This window comes from Anopheles ziemanni, chromosome 3, assembly GCF_943734765.1.
Source record: "Anopheles ziemanni chromosome 3, idAnoZiCoDA_A2_x.2, whole genome shotgun sequence".
NCBI classification, from domain to species: Eukaryota; Metazoa; Arthropoda; class Insecta; order Diptera; family Culicidae; genus Anopheles; species Anopheles ziemanni.
Window position 1 is genome coordinate 90910913 of NC_080706.1, and position 12347 is coordinate 90923259.

Here is a 12347-nt window from a genome sequence, read left to right on the forward strand (position 1 = left end):
CAGTGAACTTTGGGGTGGTTCTTGATTTTACCACCCTCCTGCTGACACGCCCTTCACTAGCCGCAAGAGTGATACGGATTGCGTTCGGATGACGATTTTGTGGCTTGTAATCGTTTTCCAGCTCGTGGGATGAAGACGCTGTACAAAGCGCTGCTCTCTTCCATGGTCCATTTACTTAGGTTTCTTTTGGCCAAAAATCCCCTTCCCCACTTGGTGTCGGAACTCCTTTTCAACCCGATTGATTGCCAGCGCGAGGCGTTCGGGTGCAGTTGGTGTCGGTGCGTGGATGTTGTGTCTTTGCGTTGCACCTTCCTGCGCGCAACGTCCGACGTCCAAACATCTGCCATTCATCGAAACCGACAGCGCTGCAGGTTTGCCCGTTCGCTCGACGACTGCAACTCGCGCTGATCCATCCGATATCTTAATCCATTACCTTGAACTTCAGCGGACGCCGGCCGAAGGGTTCGTTCGTTCGTGGCTTTCCTTGGGTTTGCGTGGAGTTGTTGTTTTGCTCCTGTTTTCCTCCCCCCATTTGCGCCTTCTACATGCTACACAGAAACTGCATTTGATAAGCAGCGAAATACGAGTCGTTCTCCACCCTTCGGTTGACGTCTGCAATGTCAGATTTAGAATTTATTTAACCATTTAACATCGCTTCGAATCGGTTGCGGGCTTCCGTGAGCATACAAACCATAATAAAAAGCGGCGATGAACACAACGTTCCTTTGCTGGGAAAGCCTCCGAATCACTAATCGACCGGTTTGAAGGTTCTTATTTTCACGGACAAAAAAGCATGAACGGATAAAAATAAAAATAAATTCGCTAACGCGCCTAACGACCTCGCCGAGCGACAGGCCAGCGATCGATAATGTTTGAAAAATCGAACCATCCGAAAGCTGTCACACGGCATTCATCCGAACCACGGAAGATAGCCTTACCACCGGGCCACTGAATCCTGGCAACAGCCCTTGGCCTGATTCGTGAGCTAAGGATAAATCGCCCGTAAAGGTGCCGATAAAACCTGGTGAGAATGATTACTCCCGGGGCAGTCCTTCCGACTGGTTGCGTGCGAACAAAAGTGAATGTGCCTTTCCTTGTTCTGGATAATCCTTCGAAGGTATTTCTTATGTGAATCCTTCACTTGGGCAAGGTTGGTCATCATTTTTATTGTACCCAAAACATTTTCACCGGAAAACTTGTGTGATTGAACATTCATTTGATAAAAAATAAAACCTAATTTAAAAAATTAATTTACATTCTCTCATTAACAACTTCTACCTTTAAGCCAACCTAACCAAGCCTTGTGTAATTGTCATTTGATATAAAATAAAACCTCTTTAAAAATTAATTGACATTCTCTCATCAACAACTTCTAGTTTTCAACCAACAATGTGGTTCAAAACCAATCCCCTCGGTTTTAGCAATACTTGAAACAATTTTAAATGGCGTTGGTTTCACTTGATAACGCCTAACTAAAACCGCAATAAAATGGTTAGCTTTTCCCACTATTTTCCGGGCAGTTTTCCGTGTCAAATTGGTTACGTTTCTTCGCCAGCTCTTCCCGGACGAGTGCCACGTACCGGCGACAAGCGTCCGGTGAGTTCCAGTCCACATCGATCCGATCCGTGTCCCGGTGAGCTTGCAGGTATTTGGGCGGCGGTTCGGTTCGTAGCGTGGCCACCGCCATTGGAGTCGTCGGGTTGACGTGGAACAGATGCCTTCCGTGCGAGGTGGCCGCTCGGGGTGATGGTACCAGCGTGAGCATCCGCGGATTCAGCAGGCGATTGAACTGCTTCAACTGCCGGAAACTGAGCCGTTCCTGGGTCCGGGAGACGATCCACAGCATCGGCACGAGATAAGCGGGTGGCCCGGGAGCGATTGTGCTACCCCAGTAGAGGAAGTACTCGCCGGAGAACGTATGGAACAGCTGGTCGAGTGGAAAGGGCTCGAGGTGGGCGTACGAGTTGGGAAGTCGCACGCGTTTCAGCCCGTTCACGATCGGCTCCATGAAGCGACTGACGGACGACTGAAGGCGGAAGAGATACACCAGGCATACGACCCCACCAGGGACGCTCTCGGCCGCCCTCTGGTCGCCCAACCGTTCGTCGAAATGTATCACGTGGAGCTCGAGCGGCATCGGGTAGCCATCGATCGTATGCTCGCTTCCGTCCAGCGCCGAAAGTCCCCAATGAAAGTGAAGCTGGGAAAACACGTACCTTCGGTCGGCCAACGGACCCCCGAGCATAAACGGTCGGATACCTCCGGCCCATCGCGCACTCAGTATCACCGTTTCACCCGTGTTCGTCAGCTTCACACTTTCCGGCATCCGGTCGTAGTTTTCCCACCGCAGACTTTCCAGCTCAATTTGCTCGGCTCCATTTATATTGAGGTCTATCGGGGCGGGCAGGTAGGATTCGGTGGCGGCCAACGATTGTACCAGGGCTTCGTTTTCAATCGACCCCGACAGGGACGACGTTGATTTGATGGATTGATCTACATCGTTGTCGGGAGACTCCTGCGACATCTTGGGATTAGGGTCGGGTGGAAATTAGGACTACTATGATTATTTGGTTTGGATCGAAAAGTTATTCCATCGACCGGATTACTATGTTGTGGTTTGTCGCTCGTAAGGGACGAATCTCGAACATCATTCTTAGTAGATGAGGTCCCCAACTTTTCTTGGAAAACCCCAAACCGTAAACTTGGTCATAAACTCACCGAGGGGCGGAACGATGCATTTGGGATGTTTATATTGCAGTCAACATAAATAAACATCGTATCGTTTCATGTTTGTTACCTTTTTGGTAAGAAATTTGCATCTTTTTAGTTTTTATTTTTAAGTCTGTTTATAGTCTCTTTAGTTCTCGTAATATTTTATCGTCTGTAACTGTTTAACCTCTGAATGAAACACTTATAAAGAAACGTTTCAAAAATGGATAGTGAATAAATTATATTGGATTATGTTTAAATTTATGTGTGGTATAGTTTTCTAGTGAGCTGGGATTAAGGAAGTTTTATTCAAGACATTTCGAAAACCGATCGATTTTTCACTGCATGATATTTTCTCATTTTTTTTAAATCTCCCGCATATTTGATGTTCAATTTCAATTTTCCAATTTACCAATCCGATGGTTTGATTGCTTCGAGATCGTCCTGTCAAGTGAAACGAATAATTTTTCATGACCTGCTGTAATCCACTCCCTCCTCTCTCTCCCCAGGGAGAAATGCAACGTAAAGTAGTGTGTTTGCAAATGTTTTGCACTGCGATGTTGAGGAGCACGTTAACCTGCCCGGCTTGACGGAACCGAAGGCGATTTCGGGAATTTTAATTTCCTGCCACATAATGGTATTCTCGTTCATTACTGCACACACGGTGTTGATGTTGTTCTTTTTGGAGTTTTTCAACGGCCGGAAGGAGTTTTCGCAGTTTCGAGTTCAAATTAAAAGATCCAGTTAAAGTACCCATCGGTTTTGTAATTAACTTCTGCAACGCTTCCTGTTTAATGTTTAAACAGGTTATGATTTAATTTAAACTCATTATTGGACTAAGGACTTTTTACTTGTATTTGTAAATAAAATTGTAAATTGTAAGTTATATTTAAGTTTATGATGGCTTTAAGTAAGATGTAGTTTCATTTATTATTTATATTTCCTTAGACCTCTTTTAAACTGTTCCTCTTTTTTGTGTCACGTCGTTTTAAGCTCTTTTATTTTTGTCCTTCCTTTCTCTCACTATCCTATCAATCGAACTTGAGCGCACAAAAGATTCACTCAAAAAAACGACCCACAACTCGGAGGTAAATAACGAACCAACGTGCTGGAATGATTGCCAGTAATTTATGGGTAATTTGAGAAAATCCTAATTTGCCCATCATTTCTCCCCGTGGACTGCACTTTCCAGTGCATTCTTTTGGGTCAACTTTAAACTCCCCGAAACTCGTTCCCGAAGTGCAGCATTCATTGATGGACCGCGCTCGGGAGTGCTTCAACTGCTCGGTCGGTAATAAAGTGGTGATATGCAGGTCCTCCAAATAACCTGCTGCTCGATGAAAAGTGGCTGCTTTTTGTGGTCTGATTTATTTCCGCTCTTTCTCCAGCTTTCCCACTTAAGCTGTGGTTTGGGGAAAAACCCCCGAAGCCAGAAGTTATTTTATTTGGGTTAATTTTTTAATTTGTACCTTCGTCGAAAAGAAGGATCACCGCGGGATGATTGGTAGAAACTTCTCATTACGGCGCAAGATAGAGCACAAACAAATCGTTACTCATTTCCGGGAGTCATATTTTCACGGAATATATTTCGCTCCGCAAAAAACGGCAGATGAGGGAAAGATTTGTCATCCCCGTGTAGCCTGTCATCAACGAGACTTTGAATCATCAGCTTCCACATGAGCGGGCAGATGGAAAACGGCACTGGAAAAGGCGAGCTATGCTACTTTGTTCGAAGGCAAATGTAACTTCGTCGAGAATCTAGTACGAGATACGATCACGCCACTTCACCGGCGCTCCACTTCAGGTAGCTCTGTGCCAACGAGAATGTGTCCTCCTTGGCCTTGCCAGGCACGTCTTTACAATGTCACACGTTTCACCCCACTCGACTCGAGATGCGTTGCACTGGTTCTGGCTGGCGAACATTAATCTCGAACCCCGGTAGGTCTCTCCGGGGTGGCAGGTTGGCGTTTTTTCGACTTCGATGCCGAGCGAGTTCTACAGAAATGTTGGTGGCTCTCGTTGGAAGTCGTTTGGAACCTTCAACATCCATCGCTAGGAAACGTGCCCAGCGTCTCGCGTGCAGATGCATACGCAAGGAAATATGATGTGCTGAAATTGCCATTAGTCTAGAATGTATTAATTTGCGCCGCAAATCCCACGGCCCTCTCCTGCCCATCACGGGAGATTAAACGTATTCTGTTCGCGCCGGGAATGATCTCCGTTGGCACCTTCTTGGCAGCGGAAGAATTATCACACATGTTGGAAGCGGGCATTCAAGCCTTGGGGCATCTCGTCGGCGTCTCCGGATTCGAATTAATCCCTCCGAAAAGAGTCGGTCCAACAGCTTCAGTGTAAACCTGTCAAGCATTCTCCGGGGTCTTTAATTATGGAGTCGGCAACGCTGGATGGAGTTGGCATTGCATCCGACCGGGACTTCAGAATTGTTTCTAGCCATTTCTCTACCCGCTGCTCCACTGTGTTGCACTTTCTTGACAGCATCCCGAGGCTGAAGGTCAATCGTACCGGAAGGATGACAGTAGACGTGCCGGCATTCTAATGGCGAAATGTTCCTGGGTGGGAAACTTGCCGCTCAAAGTCGTCCGGGAATGAAACGAAAAGTTGGAGCTAATTTCCATTCGGCGAAAAAAGGGAAACAAGTTGAGCCCGTTCTGAAGCTTGTCATAGCGGTTCCAACTCGTTTTAAAGCTCGCATCTGTCAAGAGCTTGGTGGACGTTCATTTCATGGAAGGTTATTCATTTCGGTCCATGGATGCTGCTTGAATCCAAATATCATCATGTGATTTGTTTTTTTGGTTGGAAAAAACTTCGTTTTGCTGTTTGGGTTGTAAACTCTGAAATATCCTGTGGTTTAACATTTAGTTACCATCCGGTATATATCATGCGTACAGTCGAGTGAACGCAGAGATTAGTTTAAAAGGATTTCGACGAAAGTTTTTGCAGTTGTATCTGGCTGGTCCGAAAATAGTTCAAATGAATGTGAATGAAACAAAAATTGTTCTGTTAAAACTTTTCTTCATTTGCAATATAACTTTACAGTTAATTTGGTCATTCCCGACTGTAAACTAGAAAAACATACCAGAACAGCACATACTTTGAATCCTTCTTGCTTATTCAGCTCTATGCTGCAGAGGTTTTTAGAAACTATGTTATATTTTAAGCTTCAACCGTTCTTATATTTTTCAATATATCTACAAATGGTAATACTATAAAAGTTAATTTAAAAAAAAATTAAATTAAAAAATATACACAAAAGTTCTACTTTCATCTACAACGAATATCTCGTTTGTAATCATTTTCCGAAGAAGAAAACATGAAGGCTCTTTGTGGGCCTCCCTTCCCACCGTGTCGGGTCGGTAAGCAACACTCGAGCTCGTTGAAACGATGTAATTAAGATAAATTATGCCAAACAGTATGTTTTACACCTTGTTTCCAGCTGGTGGCGGTGTCGAAATATTTATGTAGGATTGAAGAGAAAAAAACCGGAGAGAGAGAGCGGGGAACGGTGCCGCTGTAATAATGTGGGAGCGGTACCGCTGGAAAGGAAACGAAATAAAAGCACGGAATGTGCGGGGCGAGACAGTCGCGAAATAGAGGTCAAACTGTCAGTGTCAGTGTTTCTTGTTCTACCGTGTATCGTTCTTCTACCATCCTCACTTTACATTTGGGGGCTCAACCGGGATGTAAATCAGTGATCGATTGATAGTAATCTTTGCCGGTAATTGATTGATAGTAATTACAATAGAACGCTGTGTGCGAACGTTAAAGCTACAGGCGATATAAGATGCTGAGTGCGAATCTTTGAGCTGTATGCTGTGAAAAGACGCTGAGTGCGAGCTTTTATGTTGAATGCTGGAAAAGACGCTGAGTGCAAAATTTTGTTTAGTGTTATGCTGAGTGCGACAATAAAAGCTGAGTGTGTTGATCAAAGCTGAGTGCGCTGATCAAGAAGCTGAGTGCGACGATAAAAGCTGAGTGTGTTGATCAAAGCTGAGTGCGCTGATCAAGAAACTGAGTACGACGATAGAAGCTGAGTGCGACGATAAAAACTGAGTGAAAAATGGCGCAGGAAGATCGTATTGTGGCTCTGATGGAAGATCTAACCCGACCCGGATTGGTGAAGCGTTGCCAGGAATCGGGGATCGCGGCATCAGGAACAAAGGAGGAGATGGCGCGTATGCTCGTTGAGCACGAAGATCGGGTTTCCCTTGACATGTCATCGGCGGAGTATCAAGATGCAGGGCCGAGCGGTTCCGGGAATCAAGTGCGACAGGAGGTCGCAATCGCTGTCGATACTGCGCAGCCGTATTTTTTCCGCGACATCGAGGATGGAATTGAGGGATACAGTGCGGATGGTACCAGAGACCTGCACGCATGGTTCATGGATTTCGAGGAAGTGGCAACCTTAGCGCGTTGGTCTAACGAGCACAAGTACATAATGTGCCGAAAGAAACTGACCGGTACAGCTAAGAGTTTTCTAGCTACGTTGCGTGGGGTGACGACATATGTTGCGCTAAAGAAATCATTGCTGGACGAATTTGCAACCATAGTAAGAGCAAGTGACGTGTATCGACAATTAGCCTCACGAAAGAAGAAGAAAGACGAGTCTGCACTCGAATACATCTACTCGATGCAGAAGTTGGCGCAATCCATCGATATCGAGGAAGAAAGTTTGTGCGAATTCATCGTCGACGGATTTTCTTCCGATGAAACAGTACGGGCGATTTTATATGAGGCCAACACAATCGCTCAACTTAAAAAGAAAATAGCGTTGCGAGAACGAGCGGATACGAAAGCGGAGGTAGAGAAGAAAAGGCGACCAGCAATAGGCGACACGGCGAAGCAGAACCAAGAAGCGAATGCAAGGAAGCCGAAGTGCTACAGTTGCGGCGAGCTTGGACACGTAGCAGCTGCATGCACTGATAAGAAAAGGGGCATGAAGTGTTACGCCTGCGGTTCGTACGGACACAAAGCAAACCAGTGTCAAAAGCGCCAGCAGACAGCGGGTACCCATTTAGTGACGAATACCTGCAACGAAACGATGGTAACTATTGAATTTGGCGATTGTACCCTGAATGCTTTGTTCGACAGTGGCAGTGGTTATAACATAATTTCCAACAAAGCCTTCCAGCGAATTGGTTCACCACCTTTAAAAAATGCAGATGTCACTTTCAACGGATTTGGTGGTTCCCGGACAAAAGCAACCGGTCGAATTTTCGTAGACGTGCGTGTGAATTCAGAGCGGTACAGGAATGTTCCCTTTTTCGTCGTGCCAAACGGGACAATGGTCTATGATGTTCTGTTAGGTCGAGAGTCATTGCTGTTTCTTAACGTGGAAGTGACCAAAGAAGGAGTTAAACTGACACCACGACGAGACGGAGAAGAAGAGGTGCCCAACAATAACGTATTTTTGGCCGAGGTGTTCCCGAATGTAACGGATCCGGGAATAATAGTGCCGAGTATCTACGAGGAACAAACGAACGAACTGATAAAGAAATATTATGCCAGCGAAGAACAAAACCAGCCTAAGGAATCACCGATTACCATGAAGATCATCACAAATGAAGGCGCGGTACCATTTCGACAGTCACCAAGGCGTTTTTCGGTCCCGGAGAACGAGGTGGTGGAGCAACAAGTCGAGGAGTGGTTGCAGCAGGGCATAATACAGAAATCATCATCGGATTTTGCAAGTAGAGTGGTTATCGTGAAGAAGAAGAATGGCAGTTATCGATTGTGTATTGATTATCGGAAACTTAATTCGATGGTGCTTAAAGATGGGTTTCCGATTCCGATTGTCGAGGAGGTGTTGGAAAAATTGCAGAAGGCAAAGTTTTTCTCGATAATGGATCTGAAAAACGGATTTTTTCATGTTCCAATAGATGAGGATAGCAGAAAATATACCGCGTTTGCTACGAAAACAGGCTTATACGAATTTAAGAGAGCGCCATTTGGTTTTTGTAATTCCCCTGCGGTCTTCATACGATTTGTTAATTTTATTTTTCAAAGTTTGATGAACGAAAATGTTTTAGATCTGTACATGGACGACATTGTTATTCATGGCACTACTCCAGAAGAATGTTTAGAAAAAATGGAAAAGGTCTTTCGGAAAATCTCGGAATATGGTTTAAAAGTTAACTGGGAAAAATGCGAATTTTTGCAACAGTCTATAACTTTCTTAGGACATCGAGTAGAAAGGGGAACGATTTCCCCGGGAGAAGAGAAAGTAAGAGCGGTTAATAATTTCAGTTTACCAACAAATGTAAAAACGATACAAGCCTTTTTGGGTTTAACGGGATTTTTCCGCAAATTTATAAAAAATTATGCCATAATTGCTCGACCTTTAACGGACCTATTAAAGAAGGATATCGAATTCAGAATGGATCAAAAGGAAAAAGAGGCATTTAAGCAGCTAAAAATTATGTTGATCCAAGAACCAATTCTCCGATTGTATGATCGTAATGCTGAAACTGAAGTCCACACAGATGCTTCGAAATATGGGTTTGGCGCGGTACTGTTACAGAAATTTGAAGGGAAACTTCATCCGGTGTTGTTCTGGAGTAAGAAAACCACACAAGGTGAATCGAACCAGCATAGTTATCTTTTAGAAGCAAAAGCAATTTATCTTGCTGTAAAAAAATGGCGTCACTATCTCCTAGGAATCAAGTTCAAAATAGTAACTGATTGCATAGCATTTAAGCAAACGATCAAAAAGGAAGAAATGCCAAGAGAAGTTACGCAATGGGTAATATTCTTGCAAGATTTTGAGTTTGAGGTGGAGCATAGACCAGGCGAAAGATTGCGCCATGTAGATTGCTTAAGCCGGTACCCAGAGCAAAATATCCTGTTAGTATCTGAAGTAACAGCACGTATTCAAAAACTCCAACTAAAGGATGATTCGTTAAAAGCCATTATGGAAATACTAAAAGAGAGACCGTACGATTCGTACAAGATGAAGGGTAACATCCTTTATAAAACAGTAGACGGAAATGATTTGTTGGTTATTCCTAAAAACATGGAGAAGCAGATTATTTTGGATACCCACAATGAAGGCCATTTTGCTAGTGCCAAAACAATGCATAGAATCAACCAACAATATTTCATACCCCATTTAGAGCACAAGGTAAAACAGATTTTAGAATGCTGCGTGAAATGCATCATACACAATAAGAAACAGGGAAAAAGAGAAGGGCTTCTTAACCAAATTGATAAAGGAAATTGTCCTTTGCAAACGATTCACCTAGATCACATTGGCCCGATGAATGCTACCACAAAACAGTATAAGTATATTTTGACGATTGTTGACGCTTTCTCGAAATTTGTATGGCTTTACCCCACAAAATCAACAGGGGCAGAAGAAGTGATAGCAAAACTTCAAAATTGGTCGGACATTTTTGGTGATCCTGAGAGGATTATTACGGATAGGGGAACAGCGTTCACTTCTAACAGTTTTGCTGATTATGTTAAAGCAAGAAGCATTGAACACGTCTTAAACACCACGGGTGTTCCGAGAGGAAATGGACAAGCAGAGATAGTAAACAAAATAGTGCTGTCCTCTTTAGCTAAATTAAGTTCCGATGAACCATCGCGATGGTACAAGTTCGTAGGAAATGTTCAACGGGCGATTAATTCAAATGTTCATGCTACTACAAAAAGAACGCCGTTTTATGCGATGTTTGGGACCGTAATGCGGAGTGGTTATGAAGAGGAACTACAGAAAGTAATTATGGAAGAATTTTACGAACATTTTGAAAGTGAAAGAGCAGATATGAGATTAAATATCCAAAAGGAAATCGAGAAGGCCCAACAAACGCAGAAGAAAAACTTTGATAAGACACGTAAGCCAGCAGCAGGGTACAAGGTAGGAGATTTAGTGGCCATTAAAAGAACTCAATTTGTAGCAGGAAGAAAGCTGGCGAACGAATACTTAGGACCTTACGAAGTGGTAGAGGTAAAACGAAATGACCGTTACAAAGTTCAAAAGGCTGCCAATTGTGAAGGCCCAAACATAACTTATAGTAGTGCAGATATTATGAAATTGTGGTCGTATGCTATAGAGAACGATTTATTAGACGATCCTGAAGATGGATGAAGTAAATGGACTGAAGGTTTGTTCGATGGACTAAAGTATATTCCGTTGAGGGCAGCGGATTATCAGGAAAGGCCGAATGTAGGATTGAAGAGAAAAAAACCGGAGAGAGAGAGCGGGGAACGGTGCCGCTGTAATAATGTGGGAGCGGTACCGCTGGAAAGGAAACGAAATAAAAGCACGGAATGTGCGGGGCGAGACAGTCGCGAAATAGAGGTCAAACTGTCAGTGTCAGTGTTTCTTGTTCTACCGTGTATCGTTCTTCTACCATCCTCACTTTACATTTATGGATGCATTATTTTCCATCAAAAGGAAGAAAAAACATACACACACTCCTTTGCCAGAATGGATCGAATTGGGTAGCATTTCCTTGCATCGCGCTTGGTTAAACAACACGTCAACACGTAAACACGCGATGGTTAAAAATGGGATGAGAGTAAAGCGACGTAAGGAGAAAAGTATCAACGTTAAAATCGAAGTGAAACGTGAAGAAATTCGCCCCGCAGTGAAGCGAAGATGCGAGACAAATCTGCCAATCTCCGAGACCATATTCATCGGTGGGTTTTGTGTTTTGGTTTTTTGGTGGAGGAAAAGGAGGAAGCATATATGCCAAGAATGCTGCCCCGCCGCTGCAACTGGCCGAAAATGGATCGAGAACCTTTTTTTTTGCCGATGGCTCCTTTGTGGGTCCGTTAAGGGGTGGCCAACGGGGGGCGAGAGGGTAGGCAGGGGTTGGACGGAGTATACGTAACGGGGTCATAAATATTCATTATGTGTAATTTTTTCGGATGCCATCGATTACTGTTTCAGTCTATTATCGTAACTGTACAGTGGCGGACGAATTGATGGCGTGCAGTCGACCGAAAATGGAGGCCAGCTAAAATCGAACAAGGCAAAAAGAGGGAAACAAAAAGCGAAAATTCCCACCCCAGAAATATAAAAAGGATCTGGACGAAAATATAAAACCACTCGCCGGTGTCAGTTCGAAGAAGTATCACAGATGTATGTGCGAACCCACAAAACTCCAATCTCCGAAGTCATTCTGCGATCCATTGATCGATTTCAACCTTCGCCCTGTGCCACCCCTCCTGGAAGAATTCTTCCACCCCTCGCGTTGATGTCCACCAGGGTGGAGGGTAGGGCGGAAAATGGCGGAACCGAGACCAAAAAGAGCACTGTCCGGCAGTGTAAACACATTATTATTGATTGGTTTTGGATGAGCCCTACGGGGGTTGCTTCTGAGGGAGTTTCTTTTTGTCTAAATGGTTGTTGCAATGGAAAGCGGGGTTTGCATCCCTCATTCCCCCACCGAGAATGACGTGCTAAGTTTGTGCTCTTATGGTTGTTCCCTCCCGTTTTGGGTTCGTTCTCGGAGGTTGTGCCATTCAGTTCAAGTTTACACAAGTTTTGCTCGTGGATGCGTGTTTCAGGTTGTGTTTTACCTCATCTTCATCTCCTGCAATGTTTTAATAGCTCCCGTGCATATGCTCATCCGGCGGAGTCGTTATCCTGCCTCGGAAAAGGGGAGCTGGAG

The 12347-nt window shown here is 44.3% G+C and overlaps 2 protein-coding genes across 2 annotated transcripts in view; one reads left to right on the forward strand and one right to left on the reverse strand.

The window, feature by feature from the left end:
• Positions 1-1492: 1492 nt before the first annotated feature.
• On the reverse strand, positions 1493-2524 carry LOC131285799 (carbonic anhydrase 7-like). Its single transcript, XM_058314654.1, has one exon. It carries the CDS (start codon positions 2522-2524, stop codon positions 1493-1495), a length of 1032 nt encoding a protein of 343 aa, XP_058170637.1.
• A 4263-nt stretch (positions 2525-6787) lies between these two features.
• The window catches only part of LOC131285800 (fibroin heavy chain-like), a 28461-nt gene continuing 22901 nt past the window's right edge, over positions 6788-12347 (forward strand). Inside the window, exon 1 of the mRNA XM_058314655.1 lies at positions 6788-8551. Within this exon, the coding sequence (XP_058170638.1) occupies positions 6788-8551 (1764 nt within the window). The remainder of the gene's footprint in view (positions 8552-12347) is intronic.

What these genes read in the sequence shown, in the direction of transcription:
- LOC131285799 (XM_058314654.1), bottom strand. Translation starts at nt 2,524, where the DNA reads ATGTCGCAGGAGTCTCCCGACAACGATGTAGATCAATCCATCAAATCA.